General features: G+C 35.6%; 1 protein-coding gene across 12 annotated transcripts in view; it reads left to right on the top strand.

Annotated features, from left to right (window-relative positions):
* The window catches only part of DTNB (dystrobrevin beta), a 398,765-nt gene that overhangs the window by 106,701 nt on the left and 266,026 nt on the right, over positions 1-26,038 (top strand). For all 12 annotated transcript variants that reach the window (XR_008915458.1, XM_056813141.1, XM_056813139.1 and 9 more), the window contains exon 5: positions 21,260-21,345. Coding sequence is in view for 11 of the 12 variants with exons in the window: in XM_056813141.1 (XP_056669119.1) it covers positions 21,260-21,345 (86 nt within the window). In the remaining variant the exon portion in view is untranslated. The remainder of the gene's footprint in view (positions 1-21,259; positions 21,346-26,038) is intronic.

Genomic DNA, 26,038 nt, shown 5'->3' with positions numbered 1-26,038 from the left:
CCATTTTCAAGCTGATTAATTTTGGCTTTCATGACACTATTTTCTGTTTCCAGATGATTTATTTTGCCTTTTAAGTTCTTTTCCCAGTTGTCTTCAGCCTCTCTTAATTGTTTTTTGAATTGTATTTTGAGTTCTTCCAAAGCCTGTGCCCAATTTGCTGGAGTTTCTGTGTTTTTGCTTGGTGTTCCTTGATCCTCCTCTGTTTTATTTGCTCTTTGCTCATTGATGGATAGAAGCTGTCAATTTCTGTTTTCTTTTTCTGTTGTTTACTCATATTTTCTCCTTTTTTCTCCTCTGTAGGTGCCTGTATTCTTGTTCCTCTCATTTTGTGCTGGATCTGCAAGTTTCAGCTGTTCTGCTGTTTGTTTGGGTAGTCTTATCTTCCCAAGTTGACAGCAGAAGCTGAGAAGGAGCTGGGCTTCTCATTGTGGTCAAGGTTGTTGCCTGTAGTTTATTGCTGCTTTTGCCCTTTGGAGCTCAGTCAGTAAGCCTCTCAGATGAATGTGGGGGAGGAGGGGTATTGAAGCTTGAGCTTCTCTGCCCTCTGGAGGCTTCTTATCTGCCCATATTGATGACATTCAGCTGGACAGAGGAGTTCATCTGCAAATCTGGCTGTGTCCTGAGGCCCAAACCTCCAGAGAGGGGGTGGGTGGAAAGATGAAGTGTTTCTACTGAGACTGTGCTGCCTGCTCTGTGCTTTTCCTCTAGCTGCTTCTCTGCTGCCTGTGTTCTATGCTCTGAGTCTGGCACAGATTTGCTGGTAAGGTTCTCCCTCAGGATTAACACCCTGGCTGGTCCAGAGATTCCAGCCACTGCTGGAGGCTCAGTGCTGTAGGTGGAGGAGGGGGTCCTGGGACCTTCCTCTTTCCTTCTCCTTAAAATCACGTGTTCTAGAGTTCAAGCTTTTTGGGGTATGTACCTTTTAAGTTGGGGCCAGGAGGAGGGTTCCCTAGCTCTGTCCTATTGTTAGTTTTGGTTTTCAGTTCCCTGGAAACCCTGTGTTTTTGATTGGTGAAGAAGGGTTTACAGAGGTCTGAATTTTTGCTACTTCTAAGTCACCATCTTGACTAGAAGCCCTACAAATATTTTTGTATATATAGGTCTTTTCTGTTTTTTATTCTTTTGATCGCTTTGTACTATAAATTTAATAGTTAGTAATGCTAAGTCAAAGGGCATAAACAGTTTAATAGTTTTTTGGGTCTAGTTCCAAATTGCTGCCCAGAATCACTGTACCAATTTATAGGTCTACCAACAATGCCTTGATATATTTGTTTCTCAAGCATTTGTAATTTTTCTTTTTCGTCAGTTTTGTTAATCTTATGTATAAGAAGTGGAACTTCAAAGTTATTTGAATTTGAATTTCTCTATTAGTAATTTAGAGCATTTTCTAAATATGGCTGTTGATAGTTTGGATTTCTTCCTTAGAAAATTACATATTCCTTTTTTTTCAATAGCCATGAATATCTCTAATTCTTATAAATTTGATTAATTTCTTTTAAAGCTAAGTCCTAATCAATGTGATTAGTGAATTCCATAAAGAGATTGCAGTTTCTGAGTTTGTACTGTTCGAAATTATAATTATAGGTAGCAGCTAGGTGGCCTATTGGATTGAGAACCATATCTAGAGATGGGAAGTCCTAGGTTCAAAAATGACCTCAGACACTTCCTAGCTGTGTAACCCCTAGGCAAATCACTTAATCTCCATTGCCTGACCCTTCCTACTTGTCTGCCTTGGAACCAATACACAGTATTGATTCTAAGATGGAAGGTAAGGGTTTAAAAAATAATTATATGTAAAATGAGATAGTTCTATCCCAATGGAAATATGCAATGAAAATATTAAAAAATAAGTTTTTAAATGTTTTTCATGTAACATAAAAGCAAAGAATAATAAAAATTAATTTCTGAATCAAGTTTATTACAAAACAAAAATAGTTATAGGAAGCAGAAATTTTTTAAATTATTGGATTTTTGGGGCAGCTGGGTGGCTCAATTGATTGAGAGCCAGGCCCAGAGACAGGAGGTCCTGAATTCCAGTTTGGCCTCAGATACTTCCTAGCAAGTCATTTAACCCCATTACCTAGCCCTTACCATTTGTCTGCCTTAGAACCAATACCCAGTATTGATTCTAAGATGGAAGGTAAGGGTTTTTTAAAAAATTGCTGGTTATCATATTAACAACAAGCCTACACTAATGATATGACAAAAAATATTGTAATGATCATATAGAATATTTTAGAAGTATAGATTGGATTCTCTTTCTTTAAATCTTTCTACATATACTTGTAAGTGCAGAGAGCTTTATCCATATTTTAATGAATTTGTTGTTCAGATAAACTTCTTATTTTCCTTAAAACATAAGGATATTTAGCTGCTATGTGTTCTTTTGCATTGCCCATTTCTTTGGTAATTTTAATATTATGTATGTGAACTCAGTTTTTAAAGCAATTGATCGAGTACTTATAGTAAAAAAGTTTTTCATTATCTTTATTTCCATTTTCTTCACTACTTTAAATAAACTTAAAGCGTTTATTTGAATGATTACTCTGGCAAAAGGAATGCACCTTTGATTATAGTCTTCAATCTATAACTCTAAAAGATTCTCAATTTCTGTCATTGTATCATAAAACAAAAAAACAAACATTGTATCACAAAAGCAAACTGCAAGAAGTTGATGTAGCTTTACTTTTTATTTTATTTGATGTGTATTTTATAATATCCTATACCTAGATTCAGGAACTCTGACAGCTTGTTCTATTTTAAAATTACTATGAACATATTCATGCCCATAAATTACATCACATTTTTATTCCAATATAATAAACAAGACTCTTTTTTTTTCTTCTTATAGTATCTCCATCTGAAGCATTCTTCCTTTTGTCCATTTTGATAAGATCTCCTTTAAAAAATTTAACCCAAATGATATCAGATCTGCATGCTAACATAGACAAATGTAGACTGATGATATAGTAACAAGTTAAAACCCTTGATTAATTGCATTAATTGAATTTTGGCTCACATGAAATGAAAATTGATGTTTTATAATGCACACTTAGTTGAAATTTTCTTTATTATAACTTGCATTAATCATGACTTAGTTGTATACCTTGGATATGAGACCCTTATTTTTTGAAATTTCCGATCTAATTTTGAAAGGTTGCACAGTCTATGTAACTGGGGATCATCTATCCCTTATATTTCCATACTGTTCACAAGAAAATGGGAGGAACTTTTAAAATTAAAATTTTTTGAATTTAGGTTAGCTGTATCTATAACTTTGACCTCATTTACCATCCTTAGTAACCCTACCAAAACCAAAGGAAGAAAGAAACATACATAGATAAATAGATTGATTATCCTGGCATGAACTTTTTGTTATGAAGCCATGATGACTCTGATTGTTTCTGCCTTTTTTGTGTTCAGTAACCATGCCTTCAATAATAGAGTCCAACATTATCCCAGGCAAGCATATTGTAATATAGTTTTCAGATTCTACTATTCTACCCTTTAAAAAAAAATCAGGATATTTATTCTCCTCTAATCAAAACAGACTCTCAAGAATTACTGTTAGTGGCTCAGTAGTTAAAATACATTTTTTTTTCTGTAACCAAGGGATGTTGTTTCCCTGGGCCACAGGTCTTGAGTACATCAAAGGTACATGACTCAAACCCTAGAAACCATTCCATCATCCCAATCTAGTCATCACATGAAGTAAGTACTGTCAGTCCTAGTACCTTGCTGTTTCTTTACTTGTTTTGGTTTTCTATTGACTTTCATCCTCATTTCTTCAATCTGTACTTCAAAGATCAGTTTCCTTGGCAGAAGCAAATAAGAAAGAAATGCCTGTCTTTTACCTGCAATTCAATGGTTATTGTTCCACCCATGTTTAGGATCTCTGTCCATTCTGAGAGCATCTTCTCTTCTCCAAATTAGCTTTAAAAAGGCATTCCATTAATTTTTTTCTGCTTCTTTACTTTTTGATTGTCTGAGCTCATTTGGAGCATTAGCACTCCTGATATTTTTCTTATAGAAACATTGCCAAACGTTTGTATTCATCCTTTGTTATATACCCCTGTTTTCAAGTTCTCATACCTTCAGAAATTTAATATTCTAGATGACTTTCCTGTATATTCCTTCACTCACCTGTTTATTAACTGCCTGATATGGGCAAGACATTTTACATCATTAGTAATACATTAGTCAGCTTCTTTTCTTCCTCATACTGGTTTCTTTTTATGTTTTCAAATTTTTTATTTTTCAGTTTCTCATGTTTAGGGACTGATGTTCCCTAGAGAATTTGTCCCCGGAATCTTATCTATCCTTTATTTCCTTAGATATTTGCTCTCCCTAAATGTAGGGTACAGTGTGACAGCACCTGGCAGAGTACCTGGCACATAGTAAATGCTTAATAAATGTTTATTAATTGATTGACTGTATCCAGCATTTATAAAATCACATAATTTCAGATTTGAGAGGGACTTAAGTAGTCATTAGTTCAACCCATTCATTCAGAGCCATAGCATACCCCAAAGAGAGTCATCCATCTTTTGCTTGAAAACCTTCAATGAGGGAGAGCCCACTATTTTTCAAAGTAGATCATTCTACTTTTATACAGCAGCAAATATTAGACACAATGCTTGAGCTTCTCTCTTTGCTCCTTTCTCCTGTTGTTCCTAGTTCTGTCTTTTGAGATAAAGAATAGTTTATTATTATTATATACATAATATATTATATAATATTATTATATTATAACAGAATAGTTTAATTTCTCTTCTACATGATGGGGAAAAATGTACATTGATGTACTGTTGGTGGAGCTATGATTTGGTCCAGCTATTCTGGAAAGCAATTTGTAATTATGGCCAAAATATCCTTTGAACTGTTCAAACTCTTACTAAATAGTAACCCTATGACCAAAACGAGATTAAAGAAAGGAAAACAACTCTACTACACAAAATATCTATGGCTGCTCTTTTTGTAGTAGTAGTAGTAGTAGTCTCTTGGTAACCGAGGATGACAATTGTCTTTGTGCATTTTCATCTATGGTGTATAGATGAGTGTGCACAAAGACACTTGTGCGTGAAGGAGATTTAAGTGGAAAAGTCAATGCACAGAGACAGTCCCACTCTCTCAGCATTGGAAGCCTGGGTCCAGTGGCACGAAAAGTCGTTACACCTGGAGACTTCCTCAGCTGCATTGGGTGGCCTTGTTGTCTTTTGTGCTCCAACACGCCCTAAGCACTCCACAGTGCTTTGCTGCGTCGCCCTCTCAGCCGTTGAACCTTCTTATTGGTTTCTTCCGTCTGTTCAGACGAAGCAGTCTTCACATGCTGGGTGAGCAAGGCCCTGGTTCACCATGGGTCGACGACCCGATGGCTACCCTCACAAGGTTTGGCCAACCTGTCGAAGCCGTTGCCCAGGGTGTGGCCGCTGCCGCATGCTAGCAGCTACTAGGAGCCACAAGTGAGAGCTGGGTGTCAGGTGGGGGTCAGAGGCTGGAGAGCTGCCCTAGGAGGGCACGACAAGCCTCCATACCAGAGATACTGCCCCTCCCTAAACACCCACCTCATACACCCCTTTTTGTAGTAGCAAAAGCTAAAAACTAAAAGGATACCCACCCAGTTGAAGGATGACTAAACAAATCATGGCATATGAGTGTCATGTGACATAATCATAATATAAGAAATAAAAAAATGAATAGTTTCAGAATAATTTACAAAGTGATAGCATTATAAAGAAAAATAATTTTGATTATATTAAATTAAACTTTTTTTCACCAAAAAAATGTTATTGTAGGTTAAATTATAATGGAAACAGGTAACTGGGGAAAGTCTTTGTATTCTATTCATCTGATAAAGATCTCATTTACAAGCTATATAAGAAATTGATTTAAATCTATAAGAACAAAGCCTTTCTTGAATAAAATAAATGGGGAAAGGATATGAAGAGGTAGTTTATAAAAGAAGAAATCCGAACTATCAGCAAACATTAAAAATGCTTCAAGCCACTAATAATTAGAGAAATGTAAATTAAAGCATATCTGAGGTTTCATACTCATGGGATTGGCAAAGATAACATATGAAAATTTCAGTTATTAGAGGGGTTTCAGGAAAATGAACACACTAGATCTTGTTAATATGTATACCCCATTCTTCACTAGAAATCAGTCTTGTATTTTAAGCCATGTTCCAAGTCTGAATCTTATTTTCTGACCACATTTTCTCAATCAGTTGTTCATTTTTCAAATCTGCTTCTCTCTTCTGAATATTTTGCCTTATGTAAACAGCAATAATGATTTAAATAATGAAACAATATTTCCTGTGTTTTTTTGGTGTCTTGTTTCTTACCCTAATACTCATTAATATGATGCCATCTAGGTCAACCCTCATACAAAAGAAATACATACCATTACATACATAACAAGAACTCTAAGGTGGGAGGACTCATTGCCTCTTGAGTCAATTTCTTCTACTTTTAGACAGCTCTAATTCTAATGAAGTTTTTCTTGCTAGTAAACCTAACTTGCTGCCTTTCCAATTTCCACCCATTTCTTTATTTTATCTATTGGACCAAACAGAGTAAATATAATCCATTTTCTTGTTTTCTGGCCTTTAAAGTCCTTGAAAACAACTATCATGTCTTCCTTGAATTTCCTCTTCTACAGGCTAAACATTTCTATTTTCTTTATTCATTTTTTATATAACATGTACTCAAAGGCCTTTTGCCATCCTGGTTGCCCTCCTTGGGACAGTCTCTGACTTATTGTCAATGAGATTTTAAAACTATGGTACTCAGAATTGAACACAATATCCCATATGAAGTGTGACAAGAATTATAGTGAAACTGTCACTTCTATTTCTTAAAGTTATCCTCCTCTTAATAGAGCCCAAGATAGGATTAGCTTTAGGCTACTTCCTTACACTGCTAATTCATATTGAACTTAATCTCATTAAAATCATTAGGTTCATCATATTATTTAATTTCCAATTGATTTTTGATTTTGCTCTCCATGTACCCTTACTGATCATTATTTTTATTGTATTCCTTTTTGTCCCTATTTATTTTTCTCCATATAGCTATTAACTCTAATTTTTCTAAGATTTCATTCACCTCTTTTACCTCTTTTAATTTATTTTTTGATTTGATTTATCTAAATTTGATAGTGGTTGGTTCAGATCTCCCACTAGTATAGTTTTATTATCTATTTCCTCCTTCAATTCTAGTAGTTTCTCCATTAGAAATTTGGGTGCTATACCATTTGGTGCATACATGTTGATTAGTGAAATTTCCTTGTTGCCTATACTGTCTTTTATCAGGATGTATTTACCTTCCCTATCCCTTTTAATCGGGTCTATTTTTGCTTTGGCTTTGTCAGATATCATGATTGCTACTCCTGCCTTCTTACTGTCAGTTGAGGCCCAATAGGTCTTACTCCAACCTTTAATTCTGACCTTGTGAGTATCTACCCTCCTCATGTGTGTTTCTTGAAGACAACATATGGTAGGGTTTTAGATTCTAATCCATTCTGCTATTTGTCTACGTTTTATGTGAGTTCATCCCATTCACCTTCAAGGTTATGATTGTCATTTGTGAATTCCCCAGCATTTTGATATCCTCCCCTAATTCTGACCTTTCTTCTTTTACTATAACCTTTTAAAACAGTCATTTACTTTAAACCAGTACCCCTGGTCCCCTCCCTTGTTGTGCTTCCCTTTCTGGCCCCTCCCTTTTTGTTCCCTTCCCCTCCCTCCTCTTCTTCCCTCTCTTTTTGTACTCCCTCCCCCCAACCCCCCTTAGTTTCCCCTCTCCCTTGCCCTGTTGGATAAGATAGAATTCAAGATCCCAATGGATCTAGATGCTCTTCCCTCTCAGAGTTGATTTCACTGAGAGTAAGGTTTAAGTAATACCAATTAGCACTCTTTTCCTTTCCTTCTTATAAGAAAATTCTTTGCCTCCCCTTCCCCTGTGTATCTTTGTGTGACAAAGATTATTCTATTTAATTTATTTCTATTTCTTTAAGTATATCTTAGTACTCTCATTGATTCCCCCCCCTTTATCTTTCTTTTTGTTTCCCCACCCTCCTCCAAATCATGTTAATGCCCTGATCTTTCCTTATGAGTGATTCTTCTGGTTACTGTATTATTGCATACAATTTTTGAACGTTACACATAACATTTTCCCCATATGTTAGTATATATAATTTGATCTAATTGTAGCCCTTATAAAGAGAGTTTGAATAAAAGAAAAAATAAAGCACTGTTCTCCTTTCCCCTTTCTTTCATATTTACCTTTTCATGTTTCTCTTGCTCTTTGTGTTTGGATGTCAAACTTTCCACTGAGTTCTGGACTTTTCTTTGCAAATACTTGGAAATCTTCAATTTTGTTGAATGCCCATACTTTGCCCTGGAAGTATATGGGTAGCTAATTCTTGGTTGAAGACCCAGTTCTCTTGCCTTTCTGAATATCGTGTTCCAGGCTTTGCTGTCTCTCAGCATGTTTGCTGCAAGGTCTTATGTAATTCTTATTGGTGCTCCTCTTTATCTGAAGTTCCTCTGTTTAGCTTCTTGTAAGATTTTTTCCTTGGCTTGGAAGCTCTTGAATTTGGCGATTGCATTCCTGGGAGTTGTCTTTTGGGAATTTAGTATAGAGGGTGTTATATGAACACTTTCTATTTCTATTTTCCCCCCTCGTTTGAGAATATCAGGGCAATTCTCTTTGATGATTTCTTGTAGTATAGCATCGAGATTTTTGTAAATCTCTGGTTTTTCAGGTAGATCAATGATTCTCAGATTGTGTCTCCTTCCTCTGTTTTCCTGGTCTGTCAGTGAGATATTTTATGTTTTCTTCTAATTCATTAATTTTTTGACTTTGCTTTATTAATTCTTGCTGTTTTGCAAGATCATTGGTTTCCAGTTGCTCAATTCTAGTCCTTAAGGCCTGGTTTTCTGCTTTAATCTTTTGGCATTCAGCTGTAATTTTTTGGTTCTCTAATATATATAATTTGTTGGTTTTCTTTTTGAACCATTTCCCACTTCTCTTTCCAGAGGGCTTCCATCTTTCTGATGATAAGCTCCATTTGAGACTTTTCCAGGGTTTGTGGACAATTTTCATTCATTTCAAGTAACACACTAATGAAGAGTGAAGGTGGCAGATGATACCCATTCATTTGTGGTAGAAGAATGATGAGGTATTGAAGGAAGACTGAATGAATAGCAAAACTGTTAGGCAGAGAAATGATCAGAAAGCATTGGAATGAAAGCTGAGAGAGAAGAGATTATATTAAAGTAGGGAATTTGTTTTAGAAAAGCCAAGAATGATAACATCTGATAAAAAACCATCTTGGAGTTTGAGTAAGAATGCTGCATATGGAAATAAAGCTGCAGGAAGTTGAGCATGTGAGAAAATGGAAATGTAGATTTCTTTTTAAGGACTTTATTAAGTGCTATCTGATTAATAGAAATTTGCCTTTGAGGTGGAAGGGGAAACAGTAAATGATAACTTAATAGTAGTTAGCATTTATATAGTCCCTACTATGTGTTAGGCACTGTGCTAAGCACTTTACAAACATCCCTTTTTGATTCTCACAACAACCTTGGCAGGTTGGTCCTTTTATTATTCTCATTTTACAATTGAGGAAACTAAGGCAAACAGAGGTTAAATGAGTTGCCCAGGGTCACACCTGGGCAAGTGTCTGAGGTAGGTTTGAACTTAGGTTTTCCTGACTCCAGGCCCAGTTTTCTCTCTACCTAGCTGCTCTGAGGGCAGAGTAAAGGTAAGAAAATGGTTGTTTTAAATTTTAAAGAAAGGTGAAATCTAAGCATGTTTTTAGGCAAAAGGAATTGAGCTAATGTAGGGAGAAATTGAAGTTGCCAGAAAATGAGCAAGATTATAATAGAATAGTCCCAAAGGAAACCCGAGATAATAGGCTCATTTATTTTTTTAGCCTTAATTTTCTTAATTGCTAAAAATAAATTAACATGGTCACTATCCCAACTTCCTCACACAAAGCCCCCAAAGCCCCAAAATGATACCATGATAGAAGTATTTTAATAACTCCAGAAGAGAAAGATCCAGAGGTTTTTCTAATTCAGGTAAACCCATTACAAAATATAAGAGTATGGGCCCCTATGGCCAAATATATTATAATAGTAATCTTTTAAGACAACAATCTCCTAGTGATATAGCAAGAGTCAATATGCAACAAAACTTACTGATGCTGGAAATAGAGCACTAGGCTTGAAGTTAGGAACAACTGAATTCAAATCATGCCTTAGACATTGATTATCTGTGTGACCCTGAGCAAGTCACTTAACCTTTTTCTTGCTTCAGTTTCCTCATCTGTAAAATCTAGATAATATTAGCACTCACTTCACAGGGTTTTTGTGAAGACCAAACAAGATAATACTTGTTAAATGCTTTACAAGCTTTAAAGTGCTATTATTGTTATTATTATCATGAATTTTCACCTAATCCTGAATGATGCCTGGTTGAATGAGATTTAATTCAAGAGACAGTGTTCTAGGGAATAGATAGAAAAGATAAAAATAAAATAATTCCTGTATTCTAACCTATTTCCTTCCAACAGATTGCCTGCTTTGCAATCCTTACTCTTTCACTTGTTTCCAGTCTTTCTGTCTCTACCTTTTCTTTTTCTAATACCTGCAAGTATACCCCCTCATTTGATCCTTCTATTCCCATTAACTATTATCCTGTCTTTTTTCCCTTTATATTTTTTAAATTCCTCAAAAAGGCCATCCACAATAGTGCTGTCACCATTTGATCTTATCATTCCACTTAAAATGCTCTCTCCAAAATTATTAATGGTCTTTTAGTTGCCATATTCAACAGTCTTTTCTCACTCATTTTCTTTGACCTCTCTGTAGTCTTTGATACTTTTGATCATTTACTTCTTGATACTCTCTTCTCTATAGGTTTTTGGAACACCACTTTCCCCTGGTGCTGCTATTACCAATCTGCTACTTTTCTTGTATCCTTTGCTTAATCCCTTTCCAATCAAACCCTCTAACTGTAGATATTCCTCAGACTTCTGTCTTGGATCCTTTGTGCTTCTCCCTATATATTACTTCATGTTTAGCTCATCAATTCCCATATATTTAATTACTACCTCTCTGCTAATGGTTCTCATATGTATATATTAACCTGCCCGAGCCTCTGTGCTGAATTCTATCTAGTCTCATCTCCAGATGCCTTTCATACAACATGAACTGGATGTCCAGTAGACATCTTAACCTTAATCTGTCCAAAACTCATTTTTCCCTCACATAAGCCCCAACCTCTACTTGCTCCTATATTCCCTGTTACTGTAAAAGATAGCACTATCTTTTTTTTTAATTTAAGTTAATTTATTTAGTCAATTAAAACATCATTCCTTGGTTGCAAGAATTATATTATCACCCTCACTCCCCTTTCCCTACCCTTCCCGCAGCCAACACACAATTTCATTGGGTATTAACCTGTGTCCTTGATCAACACTTATTTCCATATTGTTGGTGTTTGCATTAGGATGTTCATTTAGAGTCTACATCCCCAACCATATCCCTTTGACCCGTGTTTAGAAGCAGTTGTTTTTTTTCTTCTGTTTCTACTCCCACAGTTTTTCCTCTGAATGTGGATAGTGTTTTTTCTTGTAGATTTCTCAAAGTTGTTTGGGTCACTGCATTGCCATTAATGGAGAAGTCCATTACATTTGATTGTACTACTGTGTCTCAGTCTCTGTGTACAATGTTCTTCTGGTTCTGCTCCTCTCACTCTGCATCAATTCCTGGAGGTCATTTCAGTTCCCATGGAATTCCTCCACTTTATTATTCCTTTGGGCACAATAGTATTCCATCACCAACATATACCACAATTTGTTCAACCATTCCCCAACTGAAGGGCATCCCCTCATTTTCCAATTATTTGCCACCACAAAGAGTGCAGCTATGAATGTTCTTTTACATGTCTTTTTCCTTATTATCTCTTTGGGGTATAAACCCAGCAGTGCTATGACTGAATCAAAGGGTAGGCAGTCTTTTAGCACCCTTTGGACATAGTTTCAAATTGCCCTCCAGAATGGTTGGATCAATTCTCAACTCCACCAGCAATTCATTAATGTTCCAACTTTGCCACATCCCCTCCACCATTCATTACTTCCCTTTGCTGTCATGTTAGCCAATCTGCTAGGTGTGAAGTGATACCTCAGAGTTGTTTTGATTTGCATCTCTCTGATTATACGAAATTTAGAACACTTTTTTATGTGCTTATTAATAGTTTTGATTTCTTTAACTGAAAATTGCCTATTCAGGTCCCTTGTCCATTTATCATTTGGAGAATGACTTGATTTTTTGCACAATTGGTTTAGGTCTTTATAAATTTGAGTAATTAGACCTTTGTCAGAGGTTTTTGTTATGAAGATTATTTCCCATTTGGTTGCTTCCTTTCAAATTTTGGTTGCATTGATTTCGTTTGTACAAAACCCTTTTAATTTGATGTAATCAAAATTATTGATTTTACATTTTGTGTTTTTTTTTCTCGCTCTTTCTTTTCCCAAAGATCTGACATGTATACTATTCTGTGTTCACCTAATTTGCTTATAGTTTCCTTCTTTATATTCAGGTCATTCACCCATTCTGAGTTTATCTTGGTGTAGGGTGTGAGATGTTGATCCAAACCTAATTTCTCCCATACTGTCTTCCAATTTTCCTAGCAGTTTTTATCACATAGTGGATTTTCTTCCCCAAAGCTGGGATGTTTGGGCTTATCATAGACTGTCTTGCTGAGTCTATTCTCACTGGTCCTCCTCTTTGTCTCTTAGCCAGTACCAAATTGTTTTGATGACCACTGCTTTATAGTATAATTTGAGATCTTGGACTGCAAGTCCTCCTTCCTTTGCATTTTTTCCATGATTTCCCTGGATATCTTTGATCTTCTGTTCTTCCAAATGAGCTTTGTTTTTGTTTTTTCTAATTCAGTAGAAAAGTTTTTTGGTAGTTCAATGGGCATGGCACTGAATAAGTAAATTACTTTGAGTAAGGATTGTCATTTTTATTATGTTAGCTCATCACACCCATGAGCAATCAACATTTTTCCAATTGTTTAGATCTAGTTGTGTGGAGAGTGTTTTGTAGTTGGGTTCATATACTTCCTGTGTTTGTCTCAGCAGATAGATTCCTAAGTATTTTATGTTGTCTAGGGTGCTTTTAAAATGGAATTTCTCTTTCTAATTCTTGCTGCTGAGTTGTGTTGGATATATATAGAAATGCTGATGACTTATGTTATCCTGCAACTTTGCTAAAGTTGTTGATTATTTTGACTAGCTTTTTGGTTGAATCTCTAGGATTCTTTAAGTAGACCATAATATCATCCACAAAGAGTGATAGCTTGGTCTCCTTATTGCCTATTTTAATACCTTCAATTTCTTTTTCTTCTCTAATTGCTACTGCTATTGTTTCTAGTACAATGTTAAATAATAGAGGTAATAATGGGCATCCTTGTTTCACTTCGGATCTTATTGGGAAGACTTCTAGTTTATCCCCATTGCAGATGATGTTTGCTGATGGTTTTAGATATATGCTGTTTATGATTTTTAGGAAAGGCCCTTCTATTCCTATGCTTTCTAGTGTGTTCAATAGGAATGAGTGTTGTATTTTGTCAAAGGCTTTTTCTGCATCTATTGAGATAATCATGTGATTTCTGTCAGTTTGCTTGTTTATATGGTCAATTATGTGGATGGTTTTCCTAATATTGAACCATCCTTGCAATGCTGTATGAATCCTACCTGGTCATAGTGAATAACCCTTGTGATGACTTGCTGGAGTCTTTTTGCTAGTATCCTGTTTAAGATTTTTGCATCTATATTCATTAAGGAGATTGGTATATAGTTTTCTTTCTCCGTTTTTGACCTGTCTGGCTTTGGTATCAGTACCATGTTTGTGTCATAAAAGGAATTTGGTAGAACTCCTTCTTTGCTTATTCTGTCAATTTGTTTGTATAATATTGGGATTGGTTGTTCTTTGAATGATTGATAGAATTCACTTGTAATTTTTTCTTAGGGAGTTCTTTGATGGCTTGTTCAATTTCTTTTTCTGATATGGGGTTGTTTAGGTAATCTATTTCTTCTTCTGTTAGTCAAGACAATTTATATTTTTGTAAATATTCATCCATTTCACCTAGATTGCCATATTTGTTGCCATATAATTGAGCGTAATAATCTTTAATGATTGCCTTAAGTTCCTCTTCATTAGAGGTAAGGTCTCCCTTTTCATCTTGGTTTTCTTCTTTCCTTTTTTAAATTAGATTGACCAGTACTTTGTCTATTTTATTTGTTTTTTTAAAGTACCAGCTTCTAGTCTTATTTATTAACTCAATAGTTCTTTGACTTTCAATTTTATTAATTTCTCCTTTGATTTTAGGATCTCTAATTTAGTCTTCATCTGAGGATTTGTAATTTGTTCACTTTCTAGTTTTTTTAATTTGCATGTCCAATTCATTGACCTCTGTCCTCTCTAGTTTGTTAATATATGAATTCAAGGATATAAATTTTCCCCTGAGTACTGCTTTGACTGCATCCCATAGGTTTTGAAAGGATGTCTCCTCATTGTCATTTTCTTCAATGAAATTATTAATTGTTTCTATGATTTGTACTTTAATCAATTTTGGAGAATTATATTGTTAAATTTCCAATTAATTTTTGATTTGTCTCTCCATGTGTTGTTACTAATTATTATTTTCATTGTCTTGTGATCCGAGGTTGCATTTATTATTTCTGCTCTTTTTCACTTGTTTGCAATGTTTTTATGCCCTAATTACATGGTCAATTTTTGTGAATTTACCATGTGCTGCTGAAAAGGTATATTCCTTTTTGTCCTTATTTATTTTTCTCCACATATCTACTAACTCTAAATGTTAAGATTTCATTCACTTCTCTTACCTCTTTCTAATTTAGTTTTTGGTTCGATTTATCTAGTTTGGATAGAGGAAGGTTCAGGTCTCCCACTAGTATAATTTTTCTATCTATTTCATCCTTGAGCTCCACTAGTTTGTCTTTTAGAAATTTGGGTGCTATGCCATTTGGTGCATACATGTTGAGTACTGATATTTCCTCATTGTCTATACTGCCTTTTATCAGGATGTAATTACCTTCCCTATCCCTTTTAATCAGATCTATTTTTAATTTTGCTGTGTCAGACATCATGATTGTGGCTCCTGACTTCTTTTTATCAGTTGATGCCCAATAGATTTGGCTCCATCCTCTTACTTTGACCATATGAGTATCTACCTTCTTCATATGTGTTTCTTGTCGACAGAATATGGTAGAGTTTTGGATTCTAATTTGCTTGTGTTTTATGGGTTAGTTCATTCCATTCACATTCAGAGTTATGATTACCAGCTGTGTATTTCCCAGCATTTTGATTTGTACTCCTAGTTCTGCCTTTTCTTCTTTCACTATTTCCTTCTACACCAATGTTTTGGTTTTTAATCAGTTCCCCTAATTTCCACCCATATTTTACTTCCCTTTCTACCCCCCTCCTTTCTCATTCCCCCCTTGTTTTTTTACAGTTCTTTTAAACTACCCCCACCCTCTCCCTCCTTTGTACTGCTTCCCTCCCCACCATTCCGTTTGTTACCCTTCTATTTCCCTATAAGGTGCAAATCAATTCTCTGTCCTAATGAATTGGATTGTTCTTCCCTCTTTGAGTCAATTTCAGTGCAGGTATTGTTGAGTATTTCTCATCTCCAGCCTCTTTACCCCTCCAGTTTATTGATGTTCTCCTTCCTCCCACCATGTGTTTTTTTGTGACATCTAAATTTACCCCCTTCAGTTTCTTTTCCCATTTCTTTTAGTATTAAGCTCTTTTTTGGCTCTAGTTGTGTGTGTGTGTGTATATATATATATATATATGTATTTATGATACATATATTTATATACATATTTATGTCTTATTACATCCTATACAGTTTGTCACTGTTCCCTCTAAGTTTACTTCTTCTAGCTGCCCAAGTGATAATAATTTTTAAGAGTTACCAATAACCTCTTTTCTTATAGGGATCCTATCATTTTATCTTATTGGGTCTCTAAAACAGGTGTTTTGTTTGGTTTTTCTTTTTTCCCTCTTTTAATTACTTTTTGATTATTCTCTTGAATTCTCTGCTTCTGCATCAAATTTTCTGTTCAGGACTGGTCTTTTCTTTACAAATGCTTGGAATTCTTCTATTTTGTTAAATGACCATACTTTCCCCCTGTAGTCAGTTTTGCTGGGTAGTTGATTCTTGGTTGTAGATCTAGTTCCCTTGCTTTCCAGAATATCATATTTCATGCCTTTTGGTCCTGCAGTGTAGATACAGCCAGATCCTGTGTTATCCTCACTGTGGTTCCATGGTATCTGAATGACTTCTTCTTAGCAGCTTGTAATATTCTTTCCTTGTTCTTATACTTCTTGAATTTGACTATAACATTCCTGATTGTTGGGGATTAAGTACAGGAAGTGATATGTGGATTCTTTCAATCTCCACTTTTCCCTCTTGTTCTAGAATATCAGGGCAGTTTTCTTGGATAATTTCCTGTAGTATGATGTCCACAATTTTCCTTTTTCATGGTCTTCTGGTAGAACAATGATTCTTAAGTTGTCTCTCCTGGAACTATTTTCTAAATCTTCTGTTTTGGGAATGAAATGCTTCATATTTTCCTCAAAATTTTTAATCTTTAAATTTTGTTTTATAGTGTCCTTCTTCCTTGTGAAGTCATTTGATTCTAATTGTTCTATTCTGGTTCTTACAAACTGGATTTCCTCCCTGGCTTTTTGGTCATCCTTCTCCTTCTGGTCTGATTTTCTTTGGAGGTCATCTTTCATCCTCTTTACCTCATGTTTCATCTCCTTTGCCTCATCTTTCATCTTTTTTGCCTCATCTTTCATCTCCTTTGCTTCATTTTCAAGCTGGTTGATTTTGGCGTTTTAATGACACTATTTTCTTGTTTTAGTTTCAAGTGCCTCTGTTTCCAGATAACGTATCTTAGTTTCTAAGTTCTTTTCCCAATTGTCTTCAGCCTCTCTTAATTGTGTTTTGAATTGTGTTTTGAGTTCTTCCCAAGCCTGTGTCCAATTTCCTGGGTTTTCTGTTTTATTTCTTGGTGTTCCCTCCCCCTCTATTCCATTTGCTCTTTGTTAATTTCCTGTATAGAAGCTGTCGATTGTAATTTCTTCTTTCTTTTTCTGTTGTTTGCTCATATTTACCCCTTCTTTACTCCCTGCAGTTGTCTGTGCTCTTGCTCCTCTAATTTTTTTTTCTTTTTTGGTTTTGGGCTTTTCTTGGAGTTTTGTCAGCAAGTCTCTCAGTGCAGGCGGTGGGGGAGAGGTGTTGGAGCTTGAGCTTCTCTGCCCTCTGAAGACTTTTGATGGGATTAAGTCCAGCTGGGTTGGGCTGGATGTTCCTTGAGGCCCAAACCTCCTGGATGGGGGGGAGCAATATGGAGGGTCTCCACTGGTGAAACTAGGCTGCCTGCTCTGCACTCCTTCTCTAACTCCTTCCCCACTGCCTGTGTTCGCTGCACTGAGCCTGGCACAGCTTTGCCCTCAAGGTACTCCCTCCAGACAAGCACCTTTGCCTGCCAGAGGTTCCTGCTGCTACTGGAGGCTTAGTGCTCTAGGTGGGGGAGGGAGGGGTGTCCTGGGACCTTCCTTCTTCCTTCCCCTTAAACCCAAGTGTTCTCAAATTCTTTGGGGCATACCTTTTGAATTGAGTCCAGCAGGAGGGTTCCTTGGCTCTGTCTTGTTTTTAGGTTTGATTTTCAGTCCTTTTGGAGCATTCAGTTTGTAATTGGTAAGGAAGGATTTTCAAAGGTCTGAACTTTCGCTGTCTCTACACCACCATCTTGATTCCGCCTCCAACACTATCTTCTTAATCTCTCAGGTCTGCAACCTAGAGTAATCTTAGATTTATCACTCATATCTAATATTTTGCCAGGACCTTTGATTTCACCTTTACAACATCTGTTGTCTATGCCCATTCTCTCCTCTGCTATTCCCATCACTCTAATGCACACCTCATCACCTCATACTTGGATTACTTCAATAGTTTGCTGGTGTATCTGTCTGCCATAAGTCTATCCTCACTTCAATCCATTCTCCATTTATCATTAAGCTAATTTTCTTAAATTGAAGGTCTAATCAGGCCATCTTCCTACTCAGTAAACTCTGTTGGCTTCCTGTTACCTCCAAGAGCAAATACAAAATGCACTGGTTAGGATTAAAAACCCTTCATAACCTAGCTCTCTACCCCATTCCTCATATTTTAACACCTTACTCCCCAACAGATACTCTTGGATCTAGTGACATTGGCCTCCGGGTTGTTCCACAAACAAGACTCTTCGTTTCTCAGCTCTAGGCATTTTCTCTGGCCATGCCTGGAATGCTTTCTCTTCTCTGCTCTAACTACTGACCTCCTTGGTTTCCTTTGAGCCCCAACTAAAATTCCACCTTCTCCAGGAAGTTTTTCTCTAACCCTTCTTAATTCCAGTGCCTTCCCTCTGTTAATTATCTTCTGTTTATCCTAATGATTTCCTATTTATTTGTTTATTATTTATATTTGTTTGTTATCTCCCCCATTAGATTGTAAACTCCTTGAGGTCAGGGTCTTTCTTTTACCTCTTTTTTGTGTTCCCAGTGCTAAATACAGTGTTTGGAACATTTTAGGTACTTGATAAATTGGTTGATTGGTTGATTTATTATCAAGGAATTTAAATTCTATTTCTGGGATATAACATATACATAGATACATACACATAAAGTATAAAGATAAATACAAAATAATTTGAATGAAAAGGACACTATATCTGAGAATCAGGAAAGGCTTCTTATGGCATTTGGCCCTTGAATTGATTCTTGATGAAAACTAACTTTTCAAGGGACAGAGATAAAAATGGAGAAAACTCCAGGTATATAGGATAGCGTCTGCAAAGGTTCTAACTTGGTAGATAGAATGAAATGTACTGGCCCCAAAAGGAAACTTATTTAGCTGGAATGTAGAGTAGTGTGAAGGAAGGATGTTTAAGAGTAAGCTGGAGCAAGGTTGTGTATTCTTTTGCTAATTGGTGTAAAGATTAAAATTTAGGGAAAACTGAGGCAGTAGAAATTAGTTTCTCTTTGCAAGGAGTATTATATTTTTAGAGTTTTATTTAAGATAAGGAATTTAAGAATATACAAGTAAGAGAAGTATGTGCTAGGTGGGCCGAGAGGCCCATTCAAATTTCACTCACATCATGAGATGCGTCTGCTCAGAAGGAGAAGTAGGAAAGAGAGCTTCAGTAGGCGGAGAACTCTTCTAAATAAGAATTTGTGATCTCGCCCAGGTGAGAATTCAGTGGGATTACAAAGCATTCTGGGAAGTGAGCAAGGACTTCTGGAGACTGAAGTCCTGGATTCAAGTCTCCATTTTTACATTGGGTTGGGGGTTGTTTTTAATCCTAGAGGCAATGAATTTTCTTGAGTTGGTGAGTTGAGATTTAAGTGTTTCAGTTTTGGGAAGGGGAAAATGGAGCTGCAAGTGGAGTCTAATTATAAGGTTAATACAGTAGTTTAGGTGAAAAATGAGGAGGCTTGAAATAGAGAGTGGCTGTATTAGTGGTGAGAAGGGATTGACAAAACTCAGCAACTGGTTGGATATGTACGATGAGAGTGAAGAGCTGAGGGTGAGTGGTAAATTGGAAACCTGAGGAACTGGGAGAATGTTGGTGCCCTTAACAGAAATAGGGACATGAGAAAAAAGGATAAGTTTGAGTGGGTGTGGAAATAACAAGTTCTATTTTGGACATGTTGGGTTCAAGATGCTCATGGGTGACAGGCAGAAAGAGATTTTGGACTGAATCTCAGAAGAAGTTAAGGTAGGATATTTAGATTTGAAAGTTATCTATATAGAGCTGATGGTTTAACCCAAGGGAATTGATGAAAGAGAAGGAAAGGGTTCAAGGGTGTGTGTAGAAAGACACAGACTGAGGGGGGGGGGGTGGAGAGGAAGAGAGAGGTCAGGATGTCATAGATAAACCAGTAAAGGGCATTGATCAAGAGCATTTCATCATTTAGAGGTACTGTGAGCAACAACATAATATCCCCAAAAGGGAGATTGTCTAGGAGATGATAATGGTAAAAATGTCTAATGCTGTAGATATTAGGAATAATGAAGACTGGGTTTGGCGGTAACGATATCCTTTGGTAACTTTGGATAGAGCAATTTCAGTTTGTTGGTTCATTCAGAAGCTAGGTTGGTGGCAAATTATTGCATATGAAACTACTGCAGCTAAGCATATGCCTTGGCTATTCTCACTTTCTACATATACCGTAGTTCCTTTATTATATTTTATTGCCCATCTTAGAATGGTATGAAATAACCAGGATATTGGTAATATCGAAATAACGAAGAATTTAATGGAACATTAGTTATATCACAATTGTAATTAATACCTTTTTTTGCCTTTCTTATTCAATTACTTTTTATATCTAATAAATTGTTTCATTAGTGCCTGTCCATCTGTCTATCTGTATAGTAACAATTGTGAAAAAAGTCCAAGTGGTACTTTAAAAAAAATCATCACCTTCTGTCTTAGAATTGACACTAAGTATCTATTCTCACGCAGAAGAGTGCTAAGGGCTAGGCCATTGGGGTTGACTTATTTAGGGTTATACAGTTAGGAAGTGCCTGGGGTCAGATTTCAACTCAATTCCTCTTGACCCAAGACTAGGCACTCTGTTTACTGTGCTACCTAACCTACAAATGGTTCTTTTAAAGCAAGACTGAAGTATCATGGTATAGTAGATTTCTAGTTGATCTTCAAGCCTAGAAGACCTGGGTTCAAGTTTCATCGCTGGTAAATATGGATTGTGTGATACTGGGCAAGTTATTTATTCTCTCAGGCCTCTAAGCAATGCTTTAAGATAGTTAGTTGCAGCCCATATGCTTACACTTCATTAACTGGTAAGGCTTTTTAAAATAGTTACTATCAAATTGCTCTTATTAGCCCCAATATTATTGTGTTAGCTTAGAAGAAGCTTTTGCTCAGCATGAAAATAATATATTGTTTCTAAGAATTCCAGAAAATATTTAAGTAATACTTGTATTTTAATAAACTCCTTTTACTTTGAGAAACTTTTATCACATGAGAACTGACAGCCCAACACAGATTGATTTTTTTTTGTCATTAGTAATTCAATTTGTTTATTTTCCTTAATGGTTCCAGGTAGCAACTATTTCTAATATAATTTATTTTGCAGTGAGGGCCGAGGAAAGTTGACGGTATTTTCAGTTAAAGCTATGTTAGCAACCATGTGTGGTGGAAAAATGCTGGACAAATTAAGATGTAAGTATTCTCATTTCAAAGATTCTTTTATCAGATTAGACCTTAATAAAGTTCACAGATCACTTTTTAAATGTTTAAGCAAACACGTATTTTTTTTTTGTCCTTCGATCTTAGGTCATTTCAAGTAAGTTTGTAAATAATGAGGCCACTGTTCAGATGAAACATTTCTGATCAATTGACTTGATTCCTTTCTTTTGACCAGTCTTTCATATTTGAGAAGGAAAGGAGTCAGTATGACATTTATTTTGTTACCTTATTCTTAATATGTTACATAATAACAAAAACTTTATAAAACAGGAAAGGGTTGATCTGTTTTGTTTGGAGCAGAAACCAGATAACTGCTTTTTTTGTTTATTTTTCTTTATTTCCCAATTGTTTATGAAGCTGTATGATGTAAAGCTGTTTGCTATTGCTCTGTAGCTTAGGCATTTGGGGTCTGATGATTGAATGTTTTTTAGAGTTATTGCTGGTAGTTCCCCTTTGGTCCTTTAATTATTTTTTAAAACATCCAGTAGAGCTTAGGAAAAACAGGAGATGAAATCCCAAACCATTCATTTTGCTTTTTTCTCTGGTAGATTTCATAATGTAAGAGTTCTTGGCTTACATGACAATTTGATGTTACATGTAAATCCCAATATTCTATAACAATTTTCTCTCTTAAACTTTAGTTTTGAGTGTTATCTATATTAGTGTTTTAATTAAATATTTTTATTTCTAGGATCATCTCAGTTATCTGAGAATAACAGAAAGATAAAGGCAGAATTACCTTTGATTACAAAAGGTGGAAAGCATTTGATAATAAAAATAAATCTTCCCTTTTTTAGTGATACATAAGATGGTATTCATAGATATTGTCTCTGAGAGTTGAAATTCATTTTGTGTCTTTTCATGCCAGAGAACTAAAGAAGTAGTAGAGAGAACTATAATGGAATAAGATAGATTTTCCTTGGATTTGAAGAGAAAAAGAAACTAAGGTGAAAATGTCAGGGGAGACAATTGAAAAATGTAAGCTTCAGAATACTAAGATTGCCAGCATAATTAGAAGTAACAAAAACTAAAAAGTGAGGAATTGGTTGTATATATGCATGATCAATTAATTAATCATCAAATATTTATTAAAAGTTTATTATGTTCTAGGCATTGTGCTAAGTGCTAGGATAAAAGATGAAATAAAGGTCTCTGTTCTTAAGGAGCATATATTTTAATAGGGAAGATACATTTATATGTGTATATATAGATGCTTATATATGCATCTATATGAAATGTATATTGTGACATAAAAAACAAATACAAGATAGTTTTGGGAGGGACTGTACTAGCAACTAAGAGGATCAGAAAAGGCTTTGTATCAAAAGTTTTGTTGGATCTGAGTATTGTGGAGTTAGGATGATCTGAGTTCAAATGTGGCCTCAGACACTTAATAGCTGTGTGACTTTGAACAAGTCACAACTCTGTTTGCCTCAGTTCCCTCAACTATAAAATGGGAATAATAATAGTACCTACTGCCCAGGGTTATTGTGAGGAAGAAATGAAAGAATATTTGTAAAGATTTTAGCATAGTACCTGACACACAGTAGGCACCATATAAGTGCTAGCTACTATGAGTTATTGTTTTTATTATTTTTACCTTACATCCACAAAATTGGTGAAGTTGAAAACGAGGGGGAAATGACAGTTGTTGGAGGAGTCAGGAGGACCGTACACTGTTGCCCTGTTGATGGAACTGCTAATTCATCTAACCATTGTGTCAGGGAGATATCAGCAGAATTCTGCAGAAAGCCCAAGAAGGATAAGTACTGAGAAAAAACAAACAATAGACTATTGATAACCTTGGAGAAAGCAGTTTAAGTTGAGTGTTGAGGATGAATCAGACTGCAGGGAGATGAGAAATGAACTAAGAAAATGACAAAACTGAACTTGGCTTTTTTTCTAGATGTCTGGGTTGATTGAGTAAGATTTTTTTAAGGGTAAGAGAATAATTGGCAAATGACTAGTTTTGTATTGCCAGGATGGGGAGAATAAGAGGCAGTGAGAACTTATTAAACATTGAGGAATATATCCAAGCAGACTCTTGGACAATAAGACTTTCACTCATGAAGACAGGAGATTACACTGTGTTCTCCACCTTGTTTTACCTCATTCCTCTTCTTATTGGAACTTTCAGTAGTACCTTGGGTGGGTGGGTTGGTGGGCCTTGGGAGAGGCAGATATGCCTTAACAAGCAGGAGCATCAGCAGTGTTCTAGAATGAGTGAGACAATGTCTGAGACTTCACAAGAGGTACATTTGTCCTCCCCCATTGGAAACAGCAATAGTTATCTTAGCCAGGGTTAGGGAAGGGGTTAGGAGGGTTAGAGTGACAGGGTGTAGTATGTGCCAGAATCCCTGGATTTTGGTGAATGATAAAATATTGTTACATTTACATAAAATAGGGGTAGATTATCATTGTTAGTGGGGTACCATGAGTATCCTAATTCCTCCTTGTTATTCTTGTTTTGATGAAGATGTGTGTTCCTGTACTCAAATTGTTGCATTTATGCATCCTGAGGTATAGGGGTATCCCTGAAACTCAGATAGTGGCTATTTTTTAAAAGGCTTCTAAACCTCATGAAATAATAAAATTAGCTAACAGGCAGGTAAGTAAATCTCTACTGACCAAAAGAGTTCTCATAATCTAGCCTATGTAATGTATGATGAGGCTGACCTTTTACATTATTTCCTTGAATATTGTGCCAATTAAATAAAAACAATAATGTGCTTTAGGATTAGTGTTGAAAGTCACTGTTATGATTCTTTTCCCAACTATCATTCACTTTACATAAACCATTTAGGTCATTGAAACTTGCAATATCTTATTTGGAGGAACACAAAACATAAGATCACAGATTTAGAGCTAGAAGTGACCTTAGAGGCTAATTGGATCAAATTGCCTCATTTTACAGATAGGGAAACACAACCACAGATTCATATATGTAGTTAATGTCTGAGACAGGATTTGTACTGCAATCTTCCTGACTCCAAATCCTGTATTCTATTCATGACTTTGCACTGCCTCTAAAAAAGTTTGCTCTTCACCCATCATCCCTGACTAATGCCTTTCCATCAATGGACACTATAATATATTTTGCTTTTACTTAAATATTTCTTGTTCCATACATATTTACTTAAACTATAAATGGTTTGGGGATTAGTTATATATAAACAAATTTGAATTAGGGCAGAAAGTCAAACTTTTGCCTAAATGTTAGGAAGTTTCCCAACTGAAGACTCTGAGTAATTGTGATTACATTTCTTAACTTTTCATTTAATATAAACTCTGTAAGGCAGCAGAGCAAAGATACTCATTAACTTGAGAGCAAAGACAACTGATTGGCCTGAGAGGCAATGATACTGGGGATTTTTACAAGCATTGCTTTGCAAGCAGGCTTTTATTATGTTTTGCTTGGGGGAAATATACTTTGTGGTTTATATCGTATATTTTACCCTTAAAATGTATTTGCTTAAAAGACAAAAGGCTTTTGTTAGGTTAAACATTTTGGTTGGGAGATTTTTCAAAATGTATAGCATCTATCCCAAACTTCCTAAATAGAGCATGGCAAACATAATTTAACCTTCTTTTTTAAGAACTTATGGTCACCATTAAAAATACCAATTGAACATAGCAACATTTTAAAGATAAAATATTTATTATGAACATAATGCCCTCAGGGACGGTTGATAGGGACTAAATGCCTCCAAACAGAATTTTAAAAAATACACACATGTATATAAGGAAAGACAAAGTAATAGGAAAGGGAAAACACTTATTACTGGAATGATTAGAAATGGCTTTATAAATTAGGTGGCAACCTGTTTTCCAGCGCTCTTTTATGTACTTTATTAAGCTCTGAGGATAAAATTGAAATGCAAACATTTCCTGTTTTTAAGGAGCTCATATGCTAATAGGTGAGATAGCACAAATAGGAGGTTTTTTAGGTACAAGTTGGGTGGAAAAACTGTTTTACAAGATATTATAACATCAAGGATGATGATAATGCATCATCTTTAATGTTATTTCCACTGCTAAAACCATAACTATTTTCCATGTTGGATCCTTTGACAATGTTAAGGACTTTTTTGGTCTTTGTAACTGCGATTCCTGTGAGCTTTCCTCCATGAATTTCTCCTGAGCATAATTGATATGTATCTTCTTTTATAACATGATGAACATGGAAATATGTATTGTATAATAACACATATACAACCTGTATCTCATTATCTACTGTCTTGTGTCTCGCCCTCAGATTTTACAGTGACTTGGTAGGTAATTTGAAAGTGGTGACTATACAATTTGACAACCTCAGGAGTGTGTGTGTGTGTGTGTGTGTGTGTGTGTGTGTGTGTGTGTGTGTGTGTGTGTGTATGTGTGTGTGTGCACGCGTGCACATGTGTGTGTATCTTAAATTCAGGGGGAGCATAGTTAGGACTCTGTATTCTTAGGATTTTTTTACCAAAATATAAAAATTTGAAGTTATAGCACAGTTACTAAACTGAGAGTACAAGTACCTCAAAACATATTTATGAAATAATTATCTGTCTAGCAAAGTAACGAGGCACTTTGCTTAAATGTCAAGGCAAAGATGTAATTATTTACTTCTGTTGGTTCTGAAACATACTCTTTTGGAAATGTGCTTAGTCAGTCTTTGATCCAAATC

Source organism: Monodelphis domestica, chromosome 1, assembly GCF_027887165.1.
Source record: "Monodelphis domestica isolate mMonDom1 chromosome 1, mMonDom1.pri, whole genome shotgun sequence".
NCBI lineage: Eukaryota > Metazoa > Chordata > Mammalia > Didelphimorphia > Didelphidae > Monodelphis > Monodelphis domestica.
Note: the sequence above shows the minus strand (reverse complement) of the source record. Positions and strands in the feature narration are given on the sequence as shown.